The 25,953-nt window shown below is 43.8% G+C and overlaps 3 protein-coding genes across 4 annotated transcripts in view; 1 reads left to right on the top strand and 2 right to left on the bottom strand.

The window, feature by feature from the left end:
* SETX (senataxin) overlaps positions 1–116 on the bottom strand; it is a 38,193-nt gene extending 38,077 nt beyond the window's left edge. Inside the window, exon 1 of the mRNA XM_080402929.1 lies at positions 51–116. The gene's annotated coding sequence lies outside the window, so the exon portion shown is untranslated. The remainder of the gene's footprint in view (positions 1–50) is intronic.
* Positions 117–2,356: 2,240 nt separating this feature from the next.
* TTF1 (transcription termination factor 1) lies at positions 2,357–13,458 on the bottom strand. 2 transcript variants are annotated; one of them, XM_080402975.1, is made up of 12 exons: positions 13,384–13,458; positions 12,199–12,298; positions 10,287–11,969; positions 9,190–9,461; positions 8,648–8,833; positions 7,022–7,100; positions 6,605–6,735; positions 5,870–6,098; positions 5,484–5,573; positions 5,215–5,280; positions 4,429–4,514; positions 2,357–3,979 (listed from the first exon to the last, which is right to left on the bottom strand). In XM_080402975.1, the coding sequence occupies exons 3-12, from the start codon at positions 11,729–11,731 to the stop codon at positions 3,819–3,821; spliced, it is 2,745 nt and encodes a 914-aa protein (XP_080259101.1). In that variant the 5' UTR covers positions 11,732–11,969; positions 12,199–12,298; positions 13,384–13,458; the 3' UTR covers positions 2,357–3,818. The 2 variants fall into 2 exon arrangements, with proteins under 2 accessions (XP_080259101.1, XP_080259100.1); XM_080402974.1 differs by having other exon boundaries at positions 10,287–12,031.
* Positions 13,459–13,569: 111 nt separating this feature from the next.
* CFAP77 (cilia and flagella associated protein 77) overlaps positions 13,570–25,953 on the top strand; it is a 63,715-nt gene continuing 51,331 nt past the window's right edge. Inside the window, exon 1 of the mRNA XM_080403052.1 lies at positions 13,570–13,759. Coding sequence (XP_080259178.1) covers positions 13,634–13,759 — 126 coding nt within the window. The 5' untranslated portion in view covers positions 13,570–13,633. The remainder of the gene's footprint in view (positions 13,760–25,953) is intronic.

Here is a 25,953-nt window from a genome sequence, read left to right on the forward strand (position 1 = left end):
GCGGCGGCGCGGTCCCGGGGGGAAGTCCCGTCCCGTCCCGCCCCGCTCACCTCCCCCGCGGCCGCCCGCCACGTGCCCACCGCCCGTCACGGCCCACCCTCCCTCAGGCCACGGGCTGACCCCCGCTTCCGGCCCACCACCGGAAGTGGCTCCGGCCCGCCCCTCGCGGGCGGGGCCGCCTGCCCCCGCGGCCAAACCCCACCCCGCTCCGCCGCGGCGGCGCCGCCGCTGCCTTAAAGGGGCCGTGCCGGGGGTGGCACGGGGAAACTGAGGCACGCAGCGGCGGGGCGAAAGGGGCTGCGCTCTAGCAACAACCCAGGTGGTGTCAGGGCCCGGGGAGCACAGCTCAGGGCACTGCCTCAAGGGTGGGATTTAGTACCGGAATAATAAAATCCCACCCTAACCCCAAGCGCGGGGCGTTCCCCAACAGCCTGAAGCAATAACCCGGCGTGGGAGGACGCTCCCTCGCAGCCCCGATGCAAAGGAAGTGTCTCCGGGCGGTGGCTGCGCAGCCCCGTGCCCCCCCAGTGCTGCCATGGCCCAGGCCTGTGGCCCTCACCCAGGCAAAGCCCCAGCTCCTGCCGAGCCGTCAGGACTCGGGGGGTGGCACAGGCTCTGCCCTTCTGCAGCCCCTTGTCTCCAATTCCGCAGGAGTTAGGGGGCTGGCAGGTCCCCATTTGATCTTCAGCAGCTGCCACGGGGACGCTCCTCAGCTTCAAGGTGCCACTGTGCTGCACACAGCTCTGGCCACCCACCTGTCTCCATCCTTGAGGGCGCTACATGGCCCAGAATTTTTTTTCTACAACCATTCAGGCCACTAATAGGCTGAGAAAATGCTCGAAGTGGCGTATCTCCTTGCATTGCCGCAGTTTTTAGGGGACTTGCGGCACCTCTCAGGCTTGAGGGATCGGCCATGCTCTTCTTTACAATGCAGCCTGCTACACAGAGCTTTGCCAATGTTACTTGTCCCATGGTTCTGTGGAGCCTTTTTTTTTAAAAAAAAAAAAAAAAAACAAACAAAACCACTTTTGCGCAGCTTACTGCTTTCAGTAATATTGAAACATCCACATGAAATACCTGCCCCCCCTTCCCCCACCCCTTTGTAAGCTGGCAAAGGGAAGAGCCGCCTCCTTACCCCCTAAATGCCATTATTCAGCTGGTGGGAAATGCCCATGGACTCCCCCAAACAAGCGTTTGCCCGTGTGCAAACAGACTATGAACACGACATCCCCCCACAGGAGGGGCGCAGGGAGCAGGGACGCAGCCTCTCCCTTCCCCCTGCCCTGTGCAGCATGGGAGAAACAAGGAGCCGAGCCAAAGCAGCTGGTGCAGTGATGGGTCCAGGTCTACAGTTCCTTACATTATCTTGCAGAGCCACTGCTTTTAACAAGGATCAGCAAGAGCTCTCCTTGGGAAGGTTCTGTGACAGATGCACCTGACCCCTCGCGGTACTTGGGTCCAGGCTGGCTAAGGAGCAACAACCCCCAGGCCCGTGTGAGCCGCTGAGCTGGGGAGCTCCTGGCTCACCTACAAGGAAGTGAAGGTGCTTCAGAAAAGTGTTACAAAAGGTGGTTTCAAAGCCCAAAAATGTAAGGTAACCCAAGGACAGAACAAGATACCACAGCTAGAACGAAGGCATTATCTTGTCTATACTACTGACTAGCAGCCAGCCACTTCGCACTTTCTCTATTACTATCAGGATGCACCCGATTTGAGCTCTCTCTGAACTGCAGCCGGACCCGACAGCCTGCTGGGTGACTCTCCCTTGAGTAGGGACACCTCTCACGGCTTGACGTTCCTTACCTGAGACTAAAAGATCCTTCCTTACCCAAGGTGGAGAGATCTCTTATTCGCAACAGAGCCCCTCTGACTGATGAATGCTGAATTATACTAATGAAACATTACTAATCCATGTAGCTACTCAATATTAATTATAAACTGTGTATATATAATTCCATTAGATATAAACTGTTGTCCAAGTCTGAGACTATGATTGGATCTAGCCACACCTAGGCTCCATCAGGAATTTGGAAAGCAAGGGGATCCACTCAGAACCTTGTGACTCAACAGGGGAGTCCTCCTTACCCTTTGCGTCTCTGGTCTCTGTGCCCAAATTGATTCTAACTGAATTTTTCTTTTCTATGTTTCTTCCATGCAAAAATTATAAGGCAAACCTGGCCATCAAGCTTACCGAACCTTGGTAAACCACTGTTAAACTTTGTTAAACTCCATCGAATTTACTGAACTCTATCCAATTATTATTTTACCTGGACAAAACACATTACTACTCCTCTCTTTTGAGTGAGGTGCATTCCACTCATACACAACAGTTTCCCTTTAAAGCAAAGGATAAATCTCATTGTGAAGATAAAAGTTATTTCTGTGAGATCTACTCTACAAACTCTACAACCACACAATCATTTGTGCTCTAACCTGCAGAAAATTCATCTTCCAGGAAGAAATCATGAAAAACACAAACAGCTCAGATTCAAAAATCCAGGTTCTTCAGCTTTTATCCTTCAAACCTGTATGGCAACAGAAGCAAGTCCAAGACCTAAGCGCAAGGGACTTGGTATATGTTTTCTTCCCCTGCCCCATTTCATCTCTCGGCTGGAAAACTTACCCTGAAACCGGTGGCTTATCTCATGGGGTGTTCTGCCTGTCTCACAACCCCACTGTTTTCTATTTTCAGAGAGACTAAAGCCAGACACAGTTAAATATGGAAAGTTCTCATTTATCATTCTTTGCTGTAAGTCACAGTCCAGAGGAACCTCCAGCAAAGCCTTTATTTCAAGCCATTGAAAGTTATGCATTTTCAATGTCAATTCTTAAATTAAAGAAGAAAATTCTTACTTATCAAAATGACCATCAAAAAGTAGTATGCCCGAGAACAAGTCTTCTCACATTACTTTCTAATATGGCATATACAAAATAGAAACAGGCCATACATTTACACGCACAGCAGAATTTTTTTGGTTTTTTACATTCCTCAGTCAGTTTACAAATAATCACTCTAGGCAGATAGCTAAAAATATCATACAAAGACAGGCGTAAAACCTCCATCTTATCCCTCAGTTTTCTTAAATATAAAAATTCTCCTTAGCACAATAAAAATATATGTGTGTGTGTGTGTATATATACACATACACACACAGTTTATTTTCTCTCTGTATTCCAAATATTAACAAAAACATTTTAAATGCATTGTTCTGGCTAGCATGAAATGACATTACAATTTATGAACAGTAACGGACAAAAAAGCCCTTTTCTCTTGAAGGGCTGATAAAAGTGTAAGTCTACATCAAAACTAAAAAGCAGTTGCTTTTAAGAACAAAATACTTGTTAAAAAAACAAAAGTTGTGCTGTTTCCATCAACACAGATGTCTTAAGATTTGTTTATTACAGAGATTCAAAAGCAAATTGAAACCATTTTCCCAATTCCATGGATTTTTAAAATTATTTAAATTTCACTCAAGTTCTGAAAACCAAGTTCATGCACAAAGGGTAAACAGCAGCTTTCAACTCCACAGAAAACAAAGCAGTGGGAAAAACGTTATTTTTAAGACATACAGAAAGCAACTTGTATGCTTAAATAAAGACTTCTAAAACCAGAGCGACATTAAAGTAATAAAAGGTGGCACAAAACCTGTATTTACCTCAGTCGTCATTATGAAACAAGAAAATCATACACGCGTTAGCTTTACTTTTTCTATTATTAGACAGCCTGTGTACCTGCAGTTGTTGATCCATGCCCACCTTCGAACAGATCCATTTTGCAGTTAAATACGCAGAGCAGGAATTGCTTTTAAGGCAGTCGATTACTCACACTCTTCACTGGAGTCAAAAATGTCACTAAGACGGAAAAACTTCTCCAGTTGCCTGGGTGCTGAATTCTCAGAAATATCATGTTTTCCATTCTTTTTTTCTAACTTTTCTTCAAGTTCTGGAAGCTTCTCTTTATAAAGATAATCAATAATTTCTTTGGGGGAAAAAAAAACAGATAAAAAAAGTAGTCTTAATTAGATCTGTAAGGGAACTGGATGCCTAAGGGCAACAGGATCTCACAGACAGTAATTATTTTGTCAGTGCTAAATGCAAAAAATGTCACTATTTCTGTAGTAATCACAGTAACTGCACGGTAGATCATATACTTACATGCAGAGAAACTAAAAAAAAGCATAGTCATAAAACTTTTAAAGCCCAGGTATTAAAGAAGAGGTTCATAAGCACTGCACGAAGATGACATTGAAAGTATACTGCTATTTAAAAAAAAAAAAAAAAGGCATTTAATAAAATAAGTAAATGACCTGTGATTTTAGCCAATTTACTTAGGAGAAAGTAACAAAGAAAGAATTGAACTAGAATACATATCCTCTCAGATTCAAGCAAAAACCTTAAGATACGTATACAAACAGCTGGAATACTGACCAGAAAAAGTCTTTTTTTGCCAGAGGGGGACACTGGAGACTTTTAGCTTGTAAAATTTTGCTTGAACATAGGATCTAGGGACATCTCTGAAAAGAGAAGAGTTCAAAGAATTAGTGGTGCAAGGAACTATTACAAAGTTTAGTTGTTACCGAGTTATCCATTCACGAGAATGATGCCAGTCAAACAATATCTTAGCTTCAGGTAGAAAGAACTGAACTCAAATTCTAATTAAAGCAGTTTTTCAAGACAGCAATTCCCCTTGAAGGTAAGAACCTAAACCATACCATCATACATATTATATGTTTAGCAAAAAGAAATAGGAAATGAAACAAACTATGTGGAAAAAGAAAAAAGCGCTTTAGAAGAAGTATAGCATTCACAGTGTTGGTAATTTCATGTTCAACACTTGCTTTGTTTGGAAGACGACTATTATATTGTATTACACATTCCTGTAATTATCCCTTTTTCCTGTATGTCGATTAAAACCCTGGGAAGTCTGTGACAAAAGACTTTAGCACAGACTACATAACACAGTTGTAGTACGCAGCATGTGCTGGAAATACAGCATGGGTTGCCTGAAGTGGTTAAAAGCAAGTTTCAGAGCTTACTGGTTTATGGCTCAGTACCTTGCATACTATGTAAGGATATATAACTGCATGTTACCAGACTAAATAACAATTTTCTATAGCTGCAGAGGTCTAGGAACTTTGATTCCTTTGTGGAATTTTTAATGCTGTCTGCTTCAACTATCCTTTGTATTCATAAAAAGAGGAAAAAAAGGTTTACCCAATAGCATTGCCAAGTTCTTCCCAGTTTACTTCATTAGAATCCTCCACTTTCATTTCATGCAACCTGCAAATGTAATACAGAAGCAGTTTGTAGGCAGAATTTAGAAGTAATTCAGTAACGCTCACAGCTTTTCCATTCAGAAATCACAGGACATTTTGTCCAAAGAGTGGTTGCAAAACCTTTCTGAAACCATAGGCATGCCATTCTCACCCTGCGAGCTTCTATAAACACAACTCAGAACAGTAAGACACAAAAACATTCTATACCTTTTAATGAGATTGATCCTGGCCTGTAATCCTTTGGTCCCCCTATACAACTGCTGCCCTTTGGTCATCTTGTTCATTAAAATTGTAGACCTTTGAAAACATGTAAAAAAAGATTTCTATCATTTCAAGAAATTCCAAGCATCAAAAGGAAGTGTCTCCAAGATGCTACTGCTGCCACAGAGAAGCAGAAATCAGGCTTCGCTATCACAGCAAGAAGAAAACCCAGCTAGCCAAGTGTTATTTGTCTCAGACACATCCACAACACTTCTTCCATAGCCTACAACCCATCACCTACCTTGCCAAACACTCAACATGGTACAAACAGTTTTGCAGAATGTATACTCCCAGAATACATTTTACTACCTCAGCTGAGTATAAAACCTTACCATTTCTGTTTACATTGTCTCCAATATCGAGTTCCCACCTTAGCTTCAATCTCAGTCCATGGTAATTTTTGGTGCAGTTTCTCACGGGCAATCGAGAGCTCTCTGTTTGACTTTTTCAATGAGGAAACTGAATCTGCATCTTCCATTTCTGCTCTTTTCCTAATCACTTCCTCCACTGCATGCATTAACTTTTGGATTTCTTCCTTTGACCAAGGACCATAATTAATATCTGAAATTGAACAATAAGGTTAAGGCATAATTTACTATAAATTATTACGTGGAAAAAAGGCAAAAGAGCAAACATTTCATTTTGCACTATTCTTATTTAAAGGACCAGCTTCTTAAACACACTTCCTAAAAACTCTTCTGCATACCAGATTTGAAAGATTTCAGTCTAATCACTAGAAAATAGCACTGATTCCTAGTTTCTGTCTTTTAAAACCTGGCTGTCAAATTCCTCCCATACTCCCTCTTAAAGCATCTGTCCAGATGTCTGTTCAACTTAAAAAGTTGCATTTGTTCCACTTCTTTTCCCTTTTCTATCAAAGACTGTTCTTATCCCTTCAGTATGAAAATGCAATCAGTGGTTTGGAAAAAAAGAACCACCGCAAATGAATTAAAAAAAAAATCCACTCTAGGGTTTTTTTCCTAAAGTTTAAGGCATATACAACACAATTAAATTAACTTCTCAAACTGCAATACACAGAACAAATTGTTTTCCTTAAAATTACATACCCGACTTGATTTCAGAGTATTTCATAGCAACTGAGAGGTTAGAACGGGACATCATCTCAGAAATCTTCTTCCAATCATTGCCATGCATAGCATGATACTTCTTTAATTTTTCTTTTTCCTCCTCAGTATACCTAGTTGAGGAAATGGGCACAGCTTCAACTGTAAATTCACACCATTCCAGTATCTTAAAAGAGCTGTCATCTTTATGTACGTTTCAATATCATTCATCACTACCAGTTCAAGTCATGCTTCAGAACAGTGTAATTGATAAGGATTAGTCAGAAAAATGAACTGTCAATTAAGTCAGTAACTGGCACAAATGGGAGACAGAATCTTCATTTATACCCATTTTTAATGTACAAATAAATATCAGAGACTGATATTAGCATCCATAACTCTTCCAAATTACTCGCTTACCTCCCTTTATAATTATTTGGGTCAAACATCTTCCTTGCTCGATAATATATTAGCCTCCATGGTCGTGGTATGCCCTCAGCTAGAAGGGAAATGATTTATTTTTAAGAAACATTTCTCATACTGGTGAGGCCACTTAAAAAAAAGCCAAAACAAACCCAAACACCAACAATACAAATTTTCATGATCATGCTGTCAATGATAGATTCTCTCTGTTGAAGAGAATGTACCCTACACCACTTCAGTAACTGCATGGGAAATAGCCTGTACAGAATCTCTTGAGGAGTTTCAAAGGTGTAACTGTTATGACTGTGTAAGATTGTGAATGATGACAGCCAGTAAATAATTGTGTATGCATCTGCATAGCTGCAGGTAAATACTGAAAAAAGAACTGTTGCTCAAGCACAAACCTGCTACTCACTAGCTGTAAATTGTATGGACCTGCTGTACATTTGATCCAGATGTAACAAAAATTTAACTAACATACTGAATACTCCCATTAATAGAGTGACGTGAGACCGCCACCAGCCAGGAGGCTGGTAAGATATTGTACTTCTGCATATAGACTGTCTTGACTGGGAAAAGCAGGGATTGGGGGGTTGTGTACAGTGTTCTTCACTTCACACAAGTGAAGTTCTTGGATGAAGGGAAGATCCTTGAAATGGGGGAAGATCCACAGAGACCAATACCTGGGAACACGTAACAATCATGGTCAGCAATGCCCAGGATAGGTAACTGCAAGCGACTTGTATAACACCGACATGACTTTCTGCCCAATTTTTCCAGACCAGGAGCAATCTCCCCAATTGGAAGGGAAGTCAACATCAAGCAAATGTGATGATGCAGGGGGAATGATTGTGTACATGAAATAATCAAGGAGGAACAGATCTGTAGCCTCGTTGATCCTTAAATAAATGCTAGTATCTAAATCCAACACAGGTTGTCATTTACTGTCTTGCTATGCTAATGATACAGAACAAACACAGAATGGAAAGCCTCTGAGAAAGTGCACCGAGTAGATTCATCAGAGATGTAACAAAATGAGCATGTTTGCCATATGAAATACAAATGTTTTCTAGCCAACAAGAGCCCAACAAAATGAGTGGAGGAAGAGAAGATATGATCCTCCTGCAAACAGAATCTTGACTGCAAGAAGTTTGTTTTCCTCAAGTCTTGAAAAACTAACTACATTGGCTAATGACCTAAATTCTTTCAGTTTCTGTCATTACTCAGTCCTAAACCTGCCACCTAATTACATGCGCTAAGAACAGTTGACAATTTCAGACAGGACATAATCACATCTCCCATTAATAACTCATTATGCTTACTTATAGCCTAGCAAATAATGCACCTTAAGCCATAAAGCCCAAATGCAAGTTTGAAATTCTGTAAGTGCTGCTGGTCATAAGGGTATTTTAATCTCTAGCTCTTCATACCCAAGAAAAAAAAAGTAAGAACAGTATACTGTACAGATTATCAACTACATAATATCAGCAGCATACCCCTCTTTTGCCAAATTTAGCAACATTAGTGCTTTTCAATAAAAAATTAGTTTAAAAAATACATCACGATATCACCAGGCTGTGAAATGTAACATTCAGATATTCAAGAAGGAACTTAAATACTTACAAATTTTTTCACAAAACAGATGTTCTGCTTTTAGACGACTAATAGTTTCTTTATCTTCTGGATATCTTGAGGTAAACAGGAGTTTTTCAGCACTGTCTATTCCAGTAATCGCCAAGAACTGTTCAACATTTTTCCGGACTTGATCATTTTCTTTCTGCGAAAATCTGCCAAACTTGACAGCAATACCTAAAATGTACAGATTTTTTTTTTTTTTTTTTTTTGATGGGGGGGGGCGCGGGGGGGATGGGGGGAGTGGAAATTGAATAACAAACTTCAAGTACCATCTCTTGTACGTTACATTTCAGGTTCTAGCAAACATATAATGAAAGAGGAACAAATTCAGAAGTCAAAAAAAGAAAACTGAAAGAGACAAACCAAGAGCTGAGATGCTGTGAAGCACAGAAACAGAAAGTACCTCCATCGGAATGAAAGGAACCAGACTCCATGGATGTGACAGACACAATACAAAACCTAATTATTTACCCTCTATTAGCACAGCTGCATAGCCCTTCCTCACTGCAACAGTATTTTAGAGAGCTCACCTTGTTTTTTAAACTCTTTAAACCTCACTAGGTCTCTTCCAGCCTTTCTGATTGAACTGTCTGATATATTCCTCACATGAGGAATAAACTCTTCCAGTTCTCGTTTTGCAGTATCCAAATCCACAATTGAGTATGTGCTAGATTTCAGGTCCTCTTCATCATCCAGACACTCTTCATCATCCAGATTACCCTCCTCAGAGGCTAACATTTCAGTTAAGGAACTATTCTTGCCCTTCTTTCTATTTGATGCCGAGGGTTCTGGTGTCCTGATACTTAAAAAAAATTTTTAAGAAGCATAAAATAAAATACATCACCAGAGCTCCAAAACAGAGATTGTTAGTTTCTCTACCGTTAAAAGAATCAACATGTTCATTAATTAAAGAACAAAGAATACTTCACACATCCACCCCCTTATATTTCCAATCCTTTAACATCAATGTAATTTATTATAAAGCTTCTATACTTAAAATATTGAAAGAGCTTGCTGAAGTTTTGAAATTCCACAGCTTTCCCGCAAAACTCTCACACATGGACATACCAAAGAAACAGTGTCTCTTGCTACCACTGGCAACACAGAATTTTCCCATCTGTCTCTTACTAGTGCTCTTTTGTGGGTTCTAGACACTGTAAAAGCATCAAGAGCCACCTGCATGAGCATTTATCTGCACAGAACATTGAAGTCTTTAGCTGACTTTACTAGTTGCTTGGTAAAAATGCATATGTGTACTATAAATACCAAATTAAAAAAATAAAATCCCTTTCTCCACCACCCTTTTATTTTTACTAATATGAATTGCTTGCACAAAAATTATTTCTGGACCTATAGTTTTTAAATAGGAGAAAATATTCTATGCTGAAGGCGATGGTATTGTACTCCTACAAATTTTCAATGTATCTTCACAAAATAACTAAACTCTTAAAATAGGTCTCTATAACAGCTCAACATACTGTAAAGCTTTTTGAAGTTGTTTTTAAAAATGCATACAAAACAGACTGAAGAAAAATCTGGGACCCAAATAATCTGATAGAAACATGGGGGTGGGGGGGTGGGGGGTGTTGGTGGGCATGCAAAACGCACAAACAAAAGTTAAACTTACAGTATGTCAGATTCTGAACAGCTTTTTTCTGTGACAGAAGTGATACTTTTTTTTCGTTTTCTAGCATGGGCTGGAGTTTTTTGAGGCGACTGATCAGCTGCTTTGGTCGGCTTCGAAAACTCAGCAGCTACATTTGCAGACTCTTCACTCATGGCAGGAGAAGCATCACAGTCACCACCTTCATGCTGTTGTTGGGGTGTTGCCACATCACCCTCTTCCACTGGTAATGGCAACACTGTGTCTTTCCTTTGCCTCTTTTGCTCTGGAGGTGACAACAGTGACTCATCAACAGCAACATCTACGTCTTCCTCCATATTTTGGGTACTACTGCGTCTTTCCTTCTTCTTCTTTTTTGGTCTTTCATTGTCATTTTTATCATGTGTTTCTGAGGTAGGCAGCTCATGGACCTCATCCTCTTCAGGCAATTTTTCTTTTCTTTTCTTCTTAACAAATTGTTTATTTAGAACATCATCAGCACTGACCTCCTGACAACTTTCAGTGGTGTGCTGATCTACTGTGACACAGGCTACACTGCTTTGCTCATCTATACTATCATTATGCTTCCGCTTCTTTTTCTTCTTTTTCTTTTGGGAAGCATCCACTGCCATTTCGTTACTAATTTCATGTTCCAGTTCTACACAAGAATTATCTAACAAAGACTCTTGCTTCTCCTCCTTGGTCTTTTTTTTCTTCTTCTTTTTACGGCCTTCATCGTTCTGTGCTGCCATTTCGTTACTAGTTTCATGTTCCAGTTCTACACAAGAATTATCTAACAAAGACTCTTGCTTCTCCTCCTTGGTCTTTTTTTTCTTCTTCTTTTTACGGCCTTCATCGTTCTGTGCTGCCATTTCGTTACTAATTTCATGTTCCAGTTCTACACAAGAATTATCTAACAAAGACTCTTGCTTCTCCTCCTTGCTCTTTTTTTTCTTCTTCTTTTTACGGCCTTCATCGTTCTGTGCTGCCATTTCATTACTAATTTCGTGTTCCAGTTCTACACAAGAATTATCTAACAAAGACTCTTGCTTCTCCTCCTTGCTCTTTTTTTTCTTCTTTTTACGGCCTTCATCGTTCTGTGCTGCCATTTCGTTACTAATTTCGTGTTCCAGTTCTACACAAGAATTATCTAACAAAGACTCTTGCTTCTCCTCCTTGGTCTTTTTTTTCTTCTTCTTTTTACGGCCTTCATCGTTCTGTGCTGCCATTTCATTACTAATTTCATGTTCCAGTTCTACACAAGAATTATCTAACAAAGACTCTTGCTTCTCCTCCTTGGTCTTTTTTTTCTTCTTCTTCTTACAGCCTTCATCGTTCTGTGCTGCCATTTCGTTACTAATTTCATGTTCCAGTTCTACACAAGAATTATCTAACAAAGACTCTTGTTTCTTCTCCTTGGTCTTTTTTTTCTTCTTCTTCTTACAGCCTTCATCGTTCTGTGCTGCCATTTCGTTACTAATTTCATGTTCCAGTTCTACACAAGAATTATCTAACAAAGACTCTTGTTTCTTCTCCTTGGTCTTTTTTTTCTTCTTCTTTTTATGGCCTTCATCGTTCTGTGCTGCTTGATCTTCAAACAGCACTGGAGAAGCACGACTAAACTCTGCATTTTGTGTATCTTCTTTTCCATCACTTTCACATGCCTCATTGTATTCTTTGTGTTTTCTCTTCTTCTTTTTCTTCTTCCTGAGAAGATCTTGAACTTGAAAATCATTCACACTTTCTTTTCCTGTCATACTTTTCCTTACCTTAAATAAAAGATGAGTTTTACTCAAGTGCTATAATTTATGTACCGTTACACAGTAAAAATAAAAACACCAACTCCCACTCCCCAAAAACAGCTCCCCACCTAAAACATTAAAATACTGCAGAACTGCTCAGTATGATCTTAGGAACATACGATGTGGATACTTACTTCGCAATCCAACTAATTCTGCAAAGTGACTACAAAAAAGCAATGCCGCCTTCATCAAACAATGTGCATCACAGTTGTATTCAGCCTTAAAATTGCTTTCCTGTAAGAACAAAGGGTACACTTTATTAGCTTTAAGTTGTTTTAAATAACCAAGGAATTACAGACTGCTACATTCAACTCTGCTTTCATCACTGAGATAGCAACAGACTAAAAACAATAAAGAAATATCAGACTAACCAGCACTAAAACAAAATTCTCTAATTAGAAGCTTCTAATGAGCTTTGCCCATGTTCAAACAGGCCCAAGCCTAGCCAAGACCTACCAGCTCCAATGGACTCTATAACCAAAGCAAACCTGTTGTTGAAAACTACAGTTAAACAGAGCACACAGGAAGCATTTTTGAACACGTTTTCTACAGCCAGCACATAAACAACACTTCACAAAGCAACATCCTGTCATCCCTGAAACACAAGACGTTGAATTTCACATCCCCAACGCAGTTTCCAGCGCTGACAGGTACCAGACGTTACCTCCATTGGGAAGCAGCTGCCCTGAAACCTCGGGGGGGAACACACACCAACCCACCCACCACCACAGAGCTCTGAGAGGACACAGACACCAACCCACACACCACCATGCAGCTCTAGGGGACACACACATCATCATACAGCTTTGGGGAGACACGGACACCAACCCGCATACCATCATGCACCTCTGGGGACACAGACACCATCGTGCAATTCTGGGGACACAGACACCAACCCACCCAGCGCCACCCAGCTATGGGGGATCACCCCCCCAAGCCACCCAGCGCCACGCAGCTCTGGGGACACACACACCCTCCAAGCCACCCAGCGCCACCCAGCTCGCCCCAGCGCCGAACCGCGAACAAAGCCAGGCCGCATGCCGCTGCCCCGGGCCAGGGCCCCTTGCGGACACACGTCCCCCGCGCCGCCCGGCCCGCCATCACCCTCCGCCCCACTCCGGGACTACCGAAGGCGAGGGAGGCCCCTGGAGCAACCACAGGCCTCTCGGTAGCAACGGCGTGGGCCGAGGCGGCAAACCGCAGACCCCGCAGGGACGACGACGCCTTCCCCGCCAGCCTGTCCCACTCCCCAGCCGGGGCAACGCGGCCTCCCACCCCGCGGCGACAACGCTCCCGCCCGCGGCGGCCTCCCGCCTCACCTCCACACCGCCCGGCGTCCTCCCGCAGCGTGGTGCCCCTGCAGGACGGTCCCCCCACAAGACGGTCCCTCCGCGCTCGGCCCCGGATTCTCCGTTCCGACCGCCCCGCGGAAGCGGCCCCAGCCGGACCCATCAAAGCGACGGACCAACGGCGTGGGACGGCGGTTGCTAGGAGACGGGGCACCGCCACCCCGGCGCTCACGGGTGGGAGCTGCAGCTCCGTGGCCCCGGCTCCCCTCAGCGCGGCGGCATGGCGGGCGGCGGAGCGGCACCCCCGCGGCGGCCGCTGACCCTGGCCGAGGTGGAGCCGGGCAGCGAGAACGAGCGGCTGGGGGTGGCCCGGGACAGCATGTTGTGCAACCCGCGCATCCTCAAGGTGAGCCCCCGCGGCCCCCGGTCCCTCCCTGCGGCCCAGCGGGCACGGCCACCCAGCCATCCCAGCGCCGGTACCGGCCAACAGGACCCCGGGGCGGGGGGGGGAAGGGAGTCGCGGTCCCCGCGGGCAGCCCCAGGCCACCGCAGCACACAGCGGGAAAACCCTGTTAAAGCACCCGGAGGGTGACAACGGTTGAAGACAGGGGTTTTCGCCTGTTAATGTATATGACAAGGAGGGAAAAACGTGTTTCCTTGCGCTCCTTCTCAAGCAGGTTCGCGGTGCAGCCCCGTTAAACGCCCGGTAGCCCCGGCTGGTGGCCGCAGCACCGTGGGGTGGGTTTTGCCCTCCCAGGCTCCGGTGCTTTGTCAAGCAACAGCCCCCTGGTTTGGGGCGCGATCGGGGACAGGGACTGAGGTGTCACCGGGGGTGCCCCCTGCCCCCACACCCCCACCCTGCAGTGAGGGGCGCCTGGGGACACACAAACTCTAACCGCCTAAATCTGGGGGGTTGACCAGCTGTGGGGGTTGCGGTCCCGTCACAAGCTCCTGACACTTCTCAGTTCCCATCGCATTCCCATTCCATGGGCAGGCTGAGCTCTGGGTGGGCCTGGGAAAGCTCCAGGCATCACACTGCGGTTGCCCCCTCCTGATCAAAAGAAAACCACCGTCATTTCGGTTGGAAAAGACCTTTCAACCATCGAGGCCAGCTGTTAATCCAGCACTGCCGAGCCCACTGCGACCCATGTCCTCCAGCACCACATCTCCCTCTTTTTTAAGCACTTCCCAGGACGGTGATCCCATCGCTCCCTGGGCAGCCTGTTCCAATGCCTGACACCCCTTTCAGAGAAGAAATTTTTCCTGCCATCCCATCTAAACCTCCCCTGGCACAGCTCGAGGCCGTTTTCTCTTGTCCTGTCACCCACAACCACAGAGTCACGCTTCAACAGCCCCCACCACCCAAGCCCCCAGCTTTCCCTGGAGCCCCCCAGGAGCAGCAGCTGAAGTACAGCTCTCGTCCCCTGGATGGCACTCGCAGAATAGCTTCGTCCTCATCCCCATCCCAAGCCCAGTGCGGGGCAGGGACACGCCGCCGGGGTGGCACCGGGACCCGCCGGCTCTCGGGGTCAGAAAAATCAGAAAAAGGAGGGGCGACAAAGGAAAATAATTAGGCTGTAGCTTCAATTGTGCATTCTCGTGCAAGGTGCCCTGACTCGCCGCAGCGATAGCAGTTGGCTTCACTGGTCTTGCTGCAGTTGATGGCTACATGGCCAGTTTCACCACACCTATAGCATTTCACTTTGGTGCAGTCTTTCTGAATGTGTCCAAACTCTCCGCAAGAATAGAACTTCTGCTCATCTGCATGGTCACAGTCACGGCAGGCAGCGGTGACATCCCAGCCTCTGCTGCAGTTCCCTTGGGATCACACCCCGGCAGCGGCACGCTGGGAAGCCAGCCGTAAAATTTTGAATATCATAGGAAATCCCAGTCTTGCAACGTTGAACATCTTCTCTTTCTTTCTCATGAAACTCTAAAAATGTAATTGGAAGTTATATTAGGAAGGTGAAGGAAAGAAAAAAATATGTTTTGTATCATAACTCAAAAGCAGCTTCACTCTTTCCAATCCAAAACTACCTACTTTTTTTTCTCTGGCTTCTGTAAATTTGATAGGAACTGGCGGTATCTTTGCTTGGAAGTGGAACTGGGGTGAGATTTCCTCACCTCCCAGAAAGATCTGCTGCGGACAGATGTGGGAGGTAGGGCAAACCTCCTCGGGATGGAGGCAGCCCCGCATCTCCCTCATCCCTCCAAACTGTTTCTGCCTTTCTTAGAAAAGTGTGCTAGTAAATACATTTTTAAGTGATGCATGAATATGAATCGGAAGAATTTGAAATTATATGGCTTTTAAGGTATGCTAAGACATAATTGCAGGGGTTGGGTTGATCCTACTTATTTTCACAATACATTTCCATTCCTTAAATGGAAATAGGCATAAAGCACCCATCAACGCCATAAATCTTGGGTCTAGGAATAAAACACTGGGATAATCCTACAAAGGGCAGCTCCTCGCCTGTAGTGTATACATTGCAGGTAGATTATATGCGGTCATTAAGATTATGTTGATTTATGTGGGAGTTTTGCCTGTTTGGACAGGAGCATTTGGCCGAGTGCTGTCTGTCCCTGGAGCTCAGTTGATGTCTTCTCCCCTCGGGTCCAGCAGTTTGCTCAGCCCTAGCTTCAGGGCTCGAGTTTTTTTCTCAGCCTGTTGTAGAGCATCCTGGCAGTGGGAATTCTGAGCAGTTATAAATCGTGGGATGTTTTAATAAGACCCCATCTGGATTTCTGCTATCTGGCCAGGTGAAACTAGAGTTTGAGCAAGTTTTGAGAAAAAGTAACATTAAATTTTAGCATTCTGGGCAAATTCTGTTCTCTCAGGGCTTCCTTGCAGGAGGCTGTCCTTCACAGTGAGCCAGCCTGTAGGGATGTAAAGAGATCTGCATTCACCTGATACAGTCTTTCAGAATGAAGTAACTGGGCTATTAACAGGGATGCTTTTACTCTTGGAACCAGCAGCAATTTCCCCTGATGGTAAGTTATGTTGTAAAGCTTGTGCAGCAAACTGCTAACCCCCTGCCAACTGCTTTCCCACATTCCATCGTGCCCCACTGAATGCTGAATTTACCAGGGTGTCCTTTGCTGCCAGTGACGGGATGGCAGTTTACTGGATAACCAGTCCTGATTGCTGGTATACACACCGGTAGTGGCATACTCACAGCATCAGCCCTCTCTTCTTCGTGCTTCCAACTACAGTCTGGGATCTCTTCCCCACTTCGGAGAGCCTTGGTGACCAGACATTCTGGAGAGAGCTGCCAAAGAGGATGGCCAGCAGGTCCCAACCTTTATGCTGTGCCATGCTACCTGAAAACCGAGGCCGCAAAGATGGTATAAAAGAAAGGGACAAAAGGTTGTGAGACAACGGCTGCTTGAACGAGTGCTTCTGGCAGCAGTTGGAGGGCCCTGAGGAATGTGCAGCTCCAACAGCTGTCATTAAGGTTCACCAGACAGCAAATGCACAAGAACCTGAGGGCCAATAGAGATGGATAGGACACTGATCCCTGCTTCCTCTAACTAGCACTCGGTCCCCAAAACCCTAGTGCAAGAGTGACTGACCTCCTACTTTGCAGCATCTAACACCAGGATCCACTGCTTTCTTTCCAAGCTCTCTCACATATCTTCTAAATGAGGCATCACATATCCAAACGGAGACCACTGTACATAACTGTCTATGTTTCTGGCTGACCCTCCTGCCTCAGCTTTGCTCAGCTCCATCCTTCCACCAGGATGTGTCCACACATGCTGGCTATCACAGATTAAAAACATCATCTTTTCGTGTAAAGATTTCTAGGGATGAATGCTCTATTTTTCTCTGGTAGAAAGTAGGATTGTTTTAATTAATCAAGGAATTAATTTAGTTTATCAATATATATTTGCTTGCAGCATGAAACTGAGGAAAGTATTTCATCTACCGATGCCAGTAAAAATCTGAGCAAAGCATTTTTGGTTTGTTTGTTTTTCCCAGTGAAAGCCTTAGCCAAGCACTTTTCTCAGCACAAACTTACTGAAAACTACCGTGTTACAAAAATAAGGCAGCTCTGGGCAGAAGACAACACTTTACCACACTTAACCCCCAGCATGCCTGACGTGCGCTCCAGAAAAAGTGGCCCACACCAGTTTGCTTACATATATATTAACATCTTTTGGATAATATACCATAATGACATTCAACATATCACTGCCAAAGCATCACCAGGCTGGAGCTGGACTTATCCCTGGTGTATGAAGGTCAATGGGAAATCCCAGCTGCCAGACCCATGTGCCAAAGCATCCTCTTACCTGTTAAAGTGCAGCCATGGGACATGCAGAAAGTGGGGAACTGCCCTCCAGGAAAGGCCTTTGGAGCTGAGAGGCACCCAACTCACCTTCAGAGCCCCAACCACAGCTTTCAACATTAAAAAGTTCTTTCAGAACTGGCGATTCTGAGGAGGAAGAGGACAGTGATGGTGCTTTGCTGACTGGGAAAGGCTGGTGGCTGGTCTTAATCCCAGTCATCCAGACTGCAGGAGAACTGGAGTTAACAAACAGAAGTTTTCAGCACTGCTTGAAGCCACAATATTTGTTTTAAAACGTCATTATTTACATGACAACTGATGCTAGGCTCTTTTTATTGTTCTGAATGCTAGGCCCTTTTTACAGTTCGTTTTCCTAAGCTTTTCTCTGCAGCCCTGAGGGCTGGATTTTCTTCTTTTTTCCAAATAAGATTGAACAAAAGCTACAGAATTTAGGCAACAAAATTTCAGCAGCTACAATATCCAGAGAAGAACATATGATCAAAAAAACCCTTTAAAAACACAGGAATTGGCACTCTGGTAGCCTTGGTTTCGGCAATGTCAATAGAGGAAGGATTAGCTGGGCCAGGGAACTGATTTTGCCCTTTTTAGTGTAGGAAGGGGACACACGGGAGAGCTCAACCTGTGCTCCCGGGGAGCCTGCTCCATGCCCAGAGGGAACAGCTCAGTGGGTGACAGCAGGGCACCAGCCGGGCAGCCGTGGGACTCCACTCACTATGTGGGTACCAAGTAAAAGTAGAAATCACTCACCACATTTTCTTTTTCCTTTCCTGCCTATTGAACCTTATAATGAAGTATTTCTGAGCTGTCTGACTTGTCACAGAGCAAGGCACTGTTGAGAGTTGTTGCAAACTCTTTTTGGGTTCTGGAATAATCCATAGGAAGGACAGCAAAGAAAAGCAAGTGGGGGCATTTTATCAAACAAATTGTGCCACACCTTGGGGGAAAAAATGAAAGCTCTGATTATGCAGGAGACAAATACAGACAAATGCAGGGTGTGAAAAAGAATATTACAACTTTGAGTTGTAAACTACATGCATCACAAACGTCTTGCAACAGTAATTACTGAAAGGGCAGGTTTTCCATCACTCTGGAGTTGAAGCTTTTATTAACAGACCTAGATTGTGGCTGTAAGAGGGCTTTTACATCGGGGTGTTCTGCTCAGCCTTGGAGCCTTTAACCCTCACTTTCCCTTTTTTTTTTTTTTTTTAAATCTTCTCTCCAAATGCACTCATCTTCTTTAGCACTTCTGGCACCAGCATAGGGAGGAGGCAAAGTGAACCTAGAACCATGCTCTCATCTTGCAAAGCCCTTTCTCAGGGCAGAGCCAGGAGGCACCACTCACCTTTGTAATCCCGCTCCACCTTTGTGCAAGGACTGCTAACCTGCACAGGAAGGAAAGGGGATAAAATAAAGCCTTCCTTAAAAGCATACCCATCACTGGATGCTTAGAGAGTGGCTGTATGAGCTACCAGAAACTGCAGGTGCAGCATCTGCATGACAGCTGGGACTAACAGAGAGCAAAATCATTCCCTCTCCACAGAGCACCGATACCTCAAGCTTACAGAGACAGCGCAGGTCCTGTTCTGCTCTCCTCGAGCGATCTAGGGGTTCAGCCACAGCCAAGATCTCACAGCTGCTTCCATGTTGACCAAGAGCCCCAGGTGTGGCAAACTCCACTGACAGCATCACAGCCCCCTGATGCAGCTTCCAGGGCATTTGGATAACTTCCCTCAGGTGTTAGCTTTGTTGACTTAAATAACTCCATTCCCTCTCCTAATACCTGCTCTCAGCTGTTTGAAGTCAATGCATCTACAGAAAACTTGGTCAGGGGGCAGATTTTAGTTTGTCTGTCTGAGGTGAATAACCCCTGTAGCCACAAGTACTGTGAGTCATATTTTGGAATAAGGTCATCTTTTATTTGGTGTTAATTATACTGTTTACCTCAAATCACTACACATGCTGAGCATCCTGCCTTCTGTGCTTGCTGCTTGGGGACGCTGAGGATTAATTAGTGTTTATGCAGCATTTTGTGTGCTTATTACTATTATTATTCTATCACTAGTACTATTATATTTTTGCAATCTAAGGCCAGTGTAGTGCTTTTAAAAATGTATTCGGAAATGTCTACACAGTACAGCTCAATAATTCATTAGAGAAATAAACTAATGAAGGGCTGGTTAGTCAAATAATCATTAGGTTTGGTTCTGAGCTTTGTCTTTCCGATACTCCGACTTCTAAGGGTTTTCTTCTCAGCATGAACTCATTTAAGGTTTTAAATGAATTATTTGGTACACTAAAAATTAAACTCCTTATGAGCTTTAGTGCCCTCCCATATTTTGCACAGACACCACTGAAATAAATAAGGCATTTCCAAGAGGCAAGTAAACATTCGTCGTGAATGAAAGTAGTGGGTTTTTCTCCTGGTTATTTAAAGACAGGACTTTGGCTACAAACTGCCTAAGTGGGCAGAGGGACAGCACCAGCAGCACCAGGCATTCATAGCTGCTCACCCCCAAGATAGGCACACAGTTTGTAAAAGCAAGCGAAAGGGCATTTTGATCCTTTATGTGAACAAAACAATGCAAATTGGTGAGACTAATAAGCCCAGAAACATTACAAGGTGAATGCCTTTTATGTTTGTGAAAATCTTCTGTGTTTATTTGTCTAATACAATGGAAATAAAGCTTCAAAGGCCCTTTGATTTAAAAGTGCATTATTGAAGTCAGCCAGCATAATAATAACCATTAGATCGAATTGTCGCATTATGACCCTAATAGCAACATTGTCATAGCAGGGAACATCTGTATAGCTTCTTGCCTCGGTTGTTGGTGATGTAAAAGCAGAAATTAAGCCAAAGGACAAGAGAATGTAGGCAGAATACATTAAAAAAATAAAAGGAAAAAATGTCACAAATGGGTCCATGCATTCACCCATGCGTTCACAGCGCATCCAAAGCTGCAGCAGGCTATAAATTTCTATGATGAAACTAAAATTCAGGCTTTATTGTCTGAAAGATTTAAGAAACTTTGGGGGACAGCCAACTCTGGTTTATGGCATTGGCCCCAAACCACATTAAACCAAGAGATGATTTTCAGACGAATTCAAATCGAAGACACCATGCAGAAAGTCAGGAATATTTGAAATCCCAATCACATGCCCTTACCTACAAACCCTTCTCCAGGGACACTGAACCAAGCAGGCTGAGAGCAGCACCAGACCCAGCTAAAACTTGCAAGAGCACAGGAATATCTCTGCCCTATTTCCTCTCCATTCTCAGCTTCCCACTCCACCAACAATCCCTCCTCCTCTGGAAGAGGCACAAGAAAACGTCCTGAGCACAGAAGAGAAGCGGGCAGAGGCTCAGAAAGGACTGTCCCGGACAGGAGGGCATTGGGCACGCAACTGGTGGGCAGCTGCCCAAAGAAAAGGTGGAAAACTCTTCATTTTTAAACCTTTGCTGCAATCATTTCCCCTCTTTTTGAGTGCTGCCTAGCAGAATACAGAGCAAATGAAGCACGTTCAGGGCAATCACAGGGACCAGCATTTTCAGTTGCACATTTTTGCGAGTTTTTAACCACACTTTCCCCAAAGGCAGATTGCTTTCCATGCAAATTCTTAGAGATGCTCTTATGCTTAATTATTGAATTTGAGAAGCCTTTGTCATCTTGCAGGGATTGTTTTGTTCTTGCTTGGCTGCTCACATCGTACAGATTAGACAGAACCTGCGTTTCTGAGGATATTTTCTTTTTTAACCATTTGTACTTTATAAAATAAATTACATTGACTTGTCTACTTGCATTCATTTGAAGTAACATAGATAAATGAAAGCGGGATCCTATTACTAGATTTCCAGCAACAGCCTTTAAGAAAACTTCAATATCAGGGGAAATACCTCTAGTTTTACTTTTTTTAAGCAAATCAACAAGGGTTTTGTGCCTAAAATTGCTACAAGTGAAATCTGATTAAAAATAATAGTGTAAATCCCAGGCCAGGGAGGGGGGGGGAAAAATCAGAAAAGCAAACACAGTGAACCTTGTATTGCTTAGTGAAGAGTAAACTAGCCTGAAAAAAATAAAGATGGTTTTAATCACGAGCTTCAGGCTGCTCACCCAGGTAGAAGAGCCCCTTTGTTTGCAGCACGCTTTTCAACTTCCCAAATTCCCTTTACATTTGCTCTCTCCATCACCCTCCTGCTCGCTGCCCGGCCCCTTCGGTGGTTCCCTGGAGATACCAATCAGCTGGTCAGGAGGCAACTGTAACTACACTAATTACCATGTATTACTGTGTGTTAAAGCCCTAATACACGCCGAAACACAAGTTTCCCTGCACTGGCGCGGCCACATCCATCGCAGCGCTCTGCCCCTCTCCTCCCTCTCCGCAGTGCCACGGCGAAGGGCTGCTGTGCTACCTCTGCCGCCATAATCAGGGAGCTAAAATTGTTATCAGATTAGCCCCAGCAATGAAAAGCACAGTCCCAGATCACACTCGCAGTTAGTTAGCATTTAGATAGGCTGGGACAGGGGTCTGTACAATAGGCATCAAAGCTGAACTCTTGGTGCAGCGAGAGGGATTAATTTCTTTAACCAACATGCCTGATCTGGCCTATCTCATTACCCTGCCTTGTCAGTGTCGATGTTAGATTTGATTGAAGATTATACCATTTAGGCCTTTCCCCTGTTTTCCACAGAAATCAGGCCTATTGAATTGCACATTCTTCCATGGGCCCCTGTCAATACTCAGTGGCCTGAGCCTCTAATTCTGCTTCATTTAAACTTCATCAACTTTTCCAATCAAGTGGAAGGATCTGAAATAGGCTCCGTAAGCAGAAAGGCCCTTTTTCCTTTTGTCAGATAATTTATTCTGTTTTCTCTTTCTCTCCCCCTCGCTTCCCCACCTCTTTCTTTTTTTCTTCTTTTCGCTCCCTTTCCCTGATGCTGAAAATGAGATTACAGTATTTAAATGACTATGATAATCAATCGGGGGACCTTGAGCCGAGATTGAGGTTAATTTTTCTTAGCAGAACAAAGAAGCGTGATGCCATTGGGGATTTGAAGGTGCAATCTGTGTTTCATGCTTATATTCCTCCCCCCCCAACCTGAAACTGCAGTTTTAGGAGTCTTTTCTTGTTACTAACTAGGCAGTTGTTGTGATTTTTAAGAGGCAACCCCTAGGAGAGAAGAAATGTAATTTTGGGCTGATAAATAGCTAACAGCCTTCAATCAACAATTTTAATAGGAAAAAAAAATTCACTTACATGGTGTGACTGCAGACCTAATGAAAGTGCTATCATTACTTTATTCATTTTTAAATACACTCTGAATAATTTTCAGCAGTGCTATGAGTAGTCCTTCCAGCCTGCACAGCAGAGTTGTAAACTTTTAACTGAATATCCCTTTCATCCAGCCACTCTTTCTACTTCGCAGCTTTCTTGGTTGCCTGGAAAAAGTTGAGACTTTTGTCATGATTTTGCTAATCAGAAATGGAATCGCTTATGTTCGTCTTAAAACCTGCATTGAAACGGCTTGTTAAGCCTTTAGATGATGTATTTTCGGTTGTAACACGCCAGCATTCACTCACCTGGATCTTTTCTCCTACCCTTCTCAGGAAGAGAGAAAGAGAAAAATATGCATTTCTTTGCTTCCATCCTAGCTGTCTTGTCAGTGCTGTTTTACATGCTGCCACCCAATGTTATCTTTTATTTGTGTCAGGAGAGAGGATTTGACAAGTTCAGTATACAATGTTCATTTGGCAAGGCAAATTTTTCATACCAATTTTGAGTAGAAAATGAAACCATCTTTCAACACAATGAGCAACATCATTTTTGGACAGACTTATTATGAGAAAAAGAATTGCAAAACTTTATTTCCCTGCATGATCCAAAAAAAACCCAACTGGAAATGAGACATTTAAACAAAAAAATAAATACATGTATGAATGTTTGAGGCCATCAGTTTGTTTTAGAAATAAAAAATAACCACCAGCTCCTGTCAGGTAGCTGTGGCCTCCTTTTTGTTAATCAGATGCTGCTGGATTTGGTTGCATCATAATGTAGCTTTGTTTCAAATCTTTTAAGCTGTCAGAAGATTGGGAAAGGCAGACCAACTTCAGAAGTTTGTCAGCGTTCACCAAGCAGAACAGTCATTAGTCAACAGTGTGTAGACTGAGGTTTGCAAAGATACCCAGGGCCAGAGCGAGGGAGGGACTAGGGGTGTTTCAGAATCCCAAATGTAACTTCTGGCAGCACTAAATACTCTGCACAATCCAATTAATGGAAAAAAAATCTTGTTATAAATTCTGCTGTGTCACGAGTTATATGGGTACAATAGGTTCCTTGGGGATGCGACTTTTGGTTTTGACCGCCCCACCACCACAACGGGCTTCTGGTCCATGACAAGGACTTGCTGGTGCAACTGCATAGTGAGGACCCAGGACAGTAAAGTAAATATTTTCTAAGAAATACCATGCATTGAAAACAGGCTGTCAAACTTTCACTGGGTGACAAGTTCATTTCAGCACTGTGGAGCCCTGCAAGGTTGAGAGGTGCAACCTGAGAGCCATGTAGGGCTGTATGTCCTCCATGTTCTGCAAGTCTGTGGGAAATCCCAGCCTGTAGTGGGAACTGGGTGCTCTCTGATGCCCCAGCTACCACCCTCTGTGATTTTTACTGCCAACAGAAAGAAGCAGCAGCCCCAAGATGCCTGTTCAGCCCCACAGACTTGGAAGAAGCTGCGCATGTCTGAGGCAGTGGTTTGCTCTAACAGTCTTCTCTCTTTAAGCAAATGTTGACTCACCATGGGGAAATTAAAACTCCATTAGACATTGCCACATTGTAGAGCAGACCCCATTACAGCGGTTGAGTTGCAATTAATTGGTTTCCTCAGATATTACTTTATTCTGGGAAAGCACAGCTAGATGGGAAGGACAAGGCTATCTAAACAATAATTTCCTAAAATAACATAATCTAAATAAACTAATGAAGTGATTACATAGTTATTAATATAAATATAAAGAAGCGTCAAAAGAAAATATTGGATATATAACAATTTAGAAAAAAGAGTAGAGTTAATACTATTCTGGTTAGACATCATGAGGCAATCAGCATTTGTGCTTAGGGATGGATGCTGATTTAGCAGATTAATTATATTTCATGCAAAACCCTACCATTTCAAAGTGTCCCATCTTCTGCTTTTGTTCGGTCTGTTGTTCATGCTGCTTAACTTTTCAACACACAGATGGAAGGGGCCACTGTCTGTGTGACACTGCAGGTTCAGGGGTTGTTTTTTAACTAAGGTTAATTTTGGATTAGGAAATGTAAAGCCAAATAAGCATAAAAAGAGAGTCCCTTGTGTGCAGATGGAATAATTAGTAATTTGGAAGTATTCTGGCCCAGGGAGGGCCCTCCACAGGCAGTCCCTCTGCAGAGAAGCAGTGGGGAGCTGCATGCCTGGGACACCTGCTGCATCAGTGCCCTGGGTGCCACGGGGCTCCCGAGAGCGGTGCAGCATTCCCCCTGTCTGCTGCCAGCGCAGGGAGCAGGTCCGGCCATCTCCTCTGTAGCTCTTCCGTGCAAAGCTCGTTCACTTGCATTACCAGAGTGAGAAAGTATTTGGCTTCAGAAGAATAAATAACTAGGCCTTAAAAGTCATTAAAAATGTATTACAAGAAAAACACAGTGCGGCTATAAATAGAAAACAAAGCAACTCCGATATAAACTTTTACAATGAGTGTTGCTCAGACTGTTTGGCACTGTTCGGTTGTAAGTGAGTTCAGCATCTGTGACACCCCTTGCAGCTGTGGTTCTCCTGCTCGGACCCTGGCAGCACGCTGGCCTCTGCCAGCCCCCCTTTGTCTGTCTGAGCGGAGGAGGGCTGTGGGGCTGCTCAGCCCCAAACTGGAGCTCTGCTGGTTCCCCACCACCAGCTCCCCTTTTTTTTTTTATAAGCCCAAATATTTTCCTTCTTTCTAATTCAATTACATTTGTGACAGCCTGACAGGTAGCCGTTACTTCCATAAAAGACAGCACCTCTCCCTGCCAACCTCCACAGATACAGGTGTTGACTTAATATGAAATGAACTCTAAGAAGCAATACATTAATCATTCAGCGATACATCATTGCTGTCTTCCTTTTTGTTATTACTTAAACAGTAGTTCATGTAAGTGAAGTCAAGCATACAGAATCATTTCTAAACCTTGCTTGAGGAACAGGCACATTTTTTGAAGAAGTTGATATTATTTCCACATTCTGCTTAGTGAAGTCAGCAAGCTCACTTTCAGGGGGAGATGAAC

This window comes from Falco punctatus (genome assembly GCF_963210335.1).
Source record: "Falco punctatus genome assembly, chromosome: 9".
NCBI lineage: Eukaryota > Metazoa > Chordata > Aves > Falconiformes > Falconidae > Falco > Falco punctatus.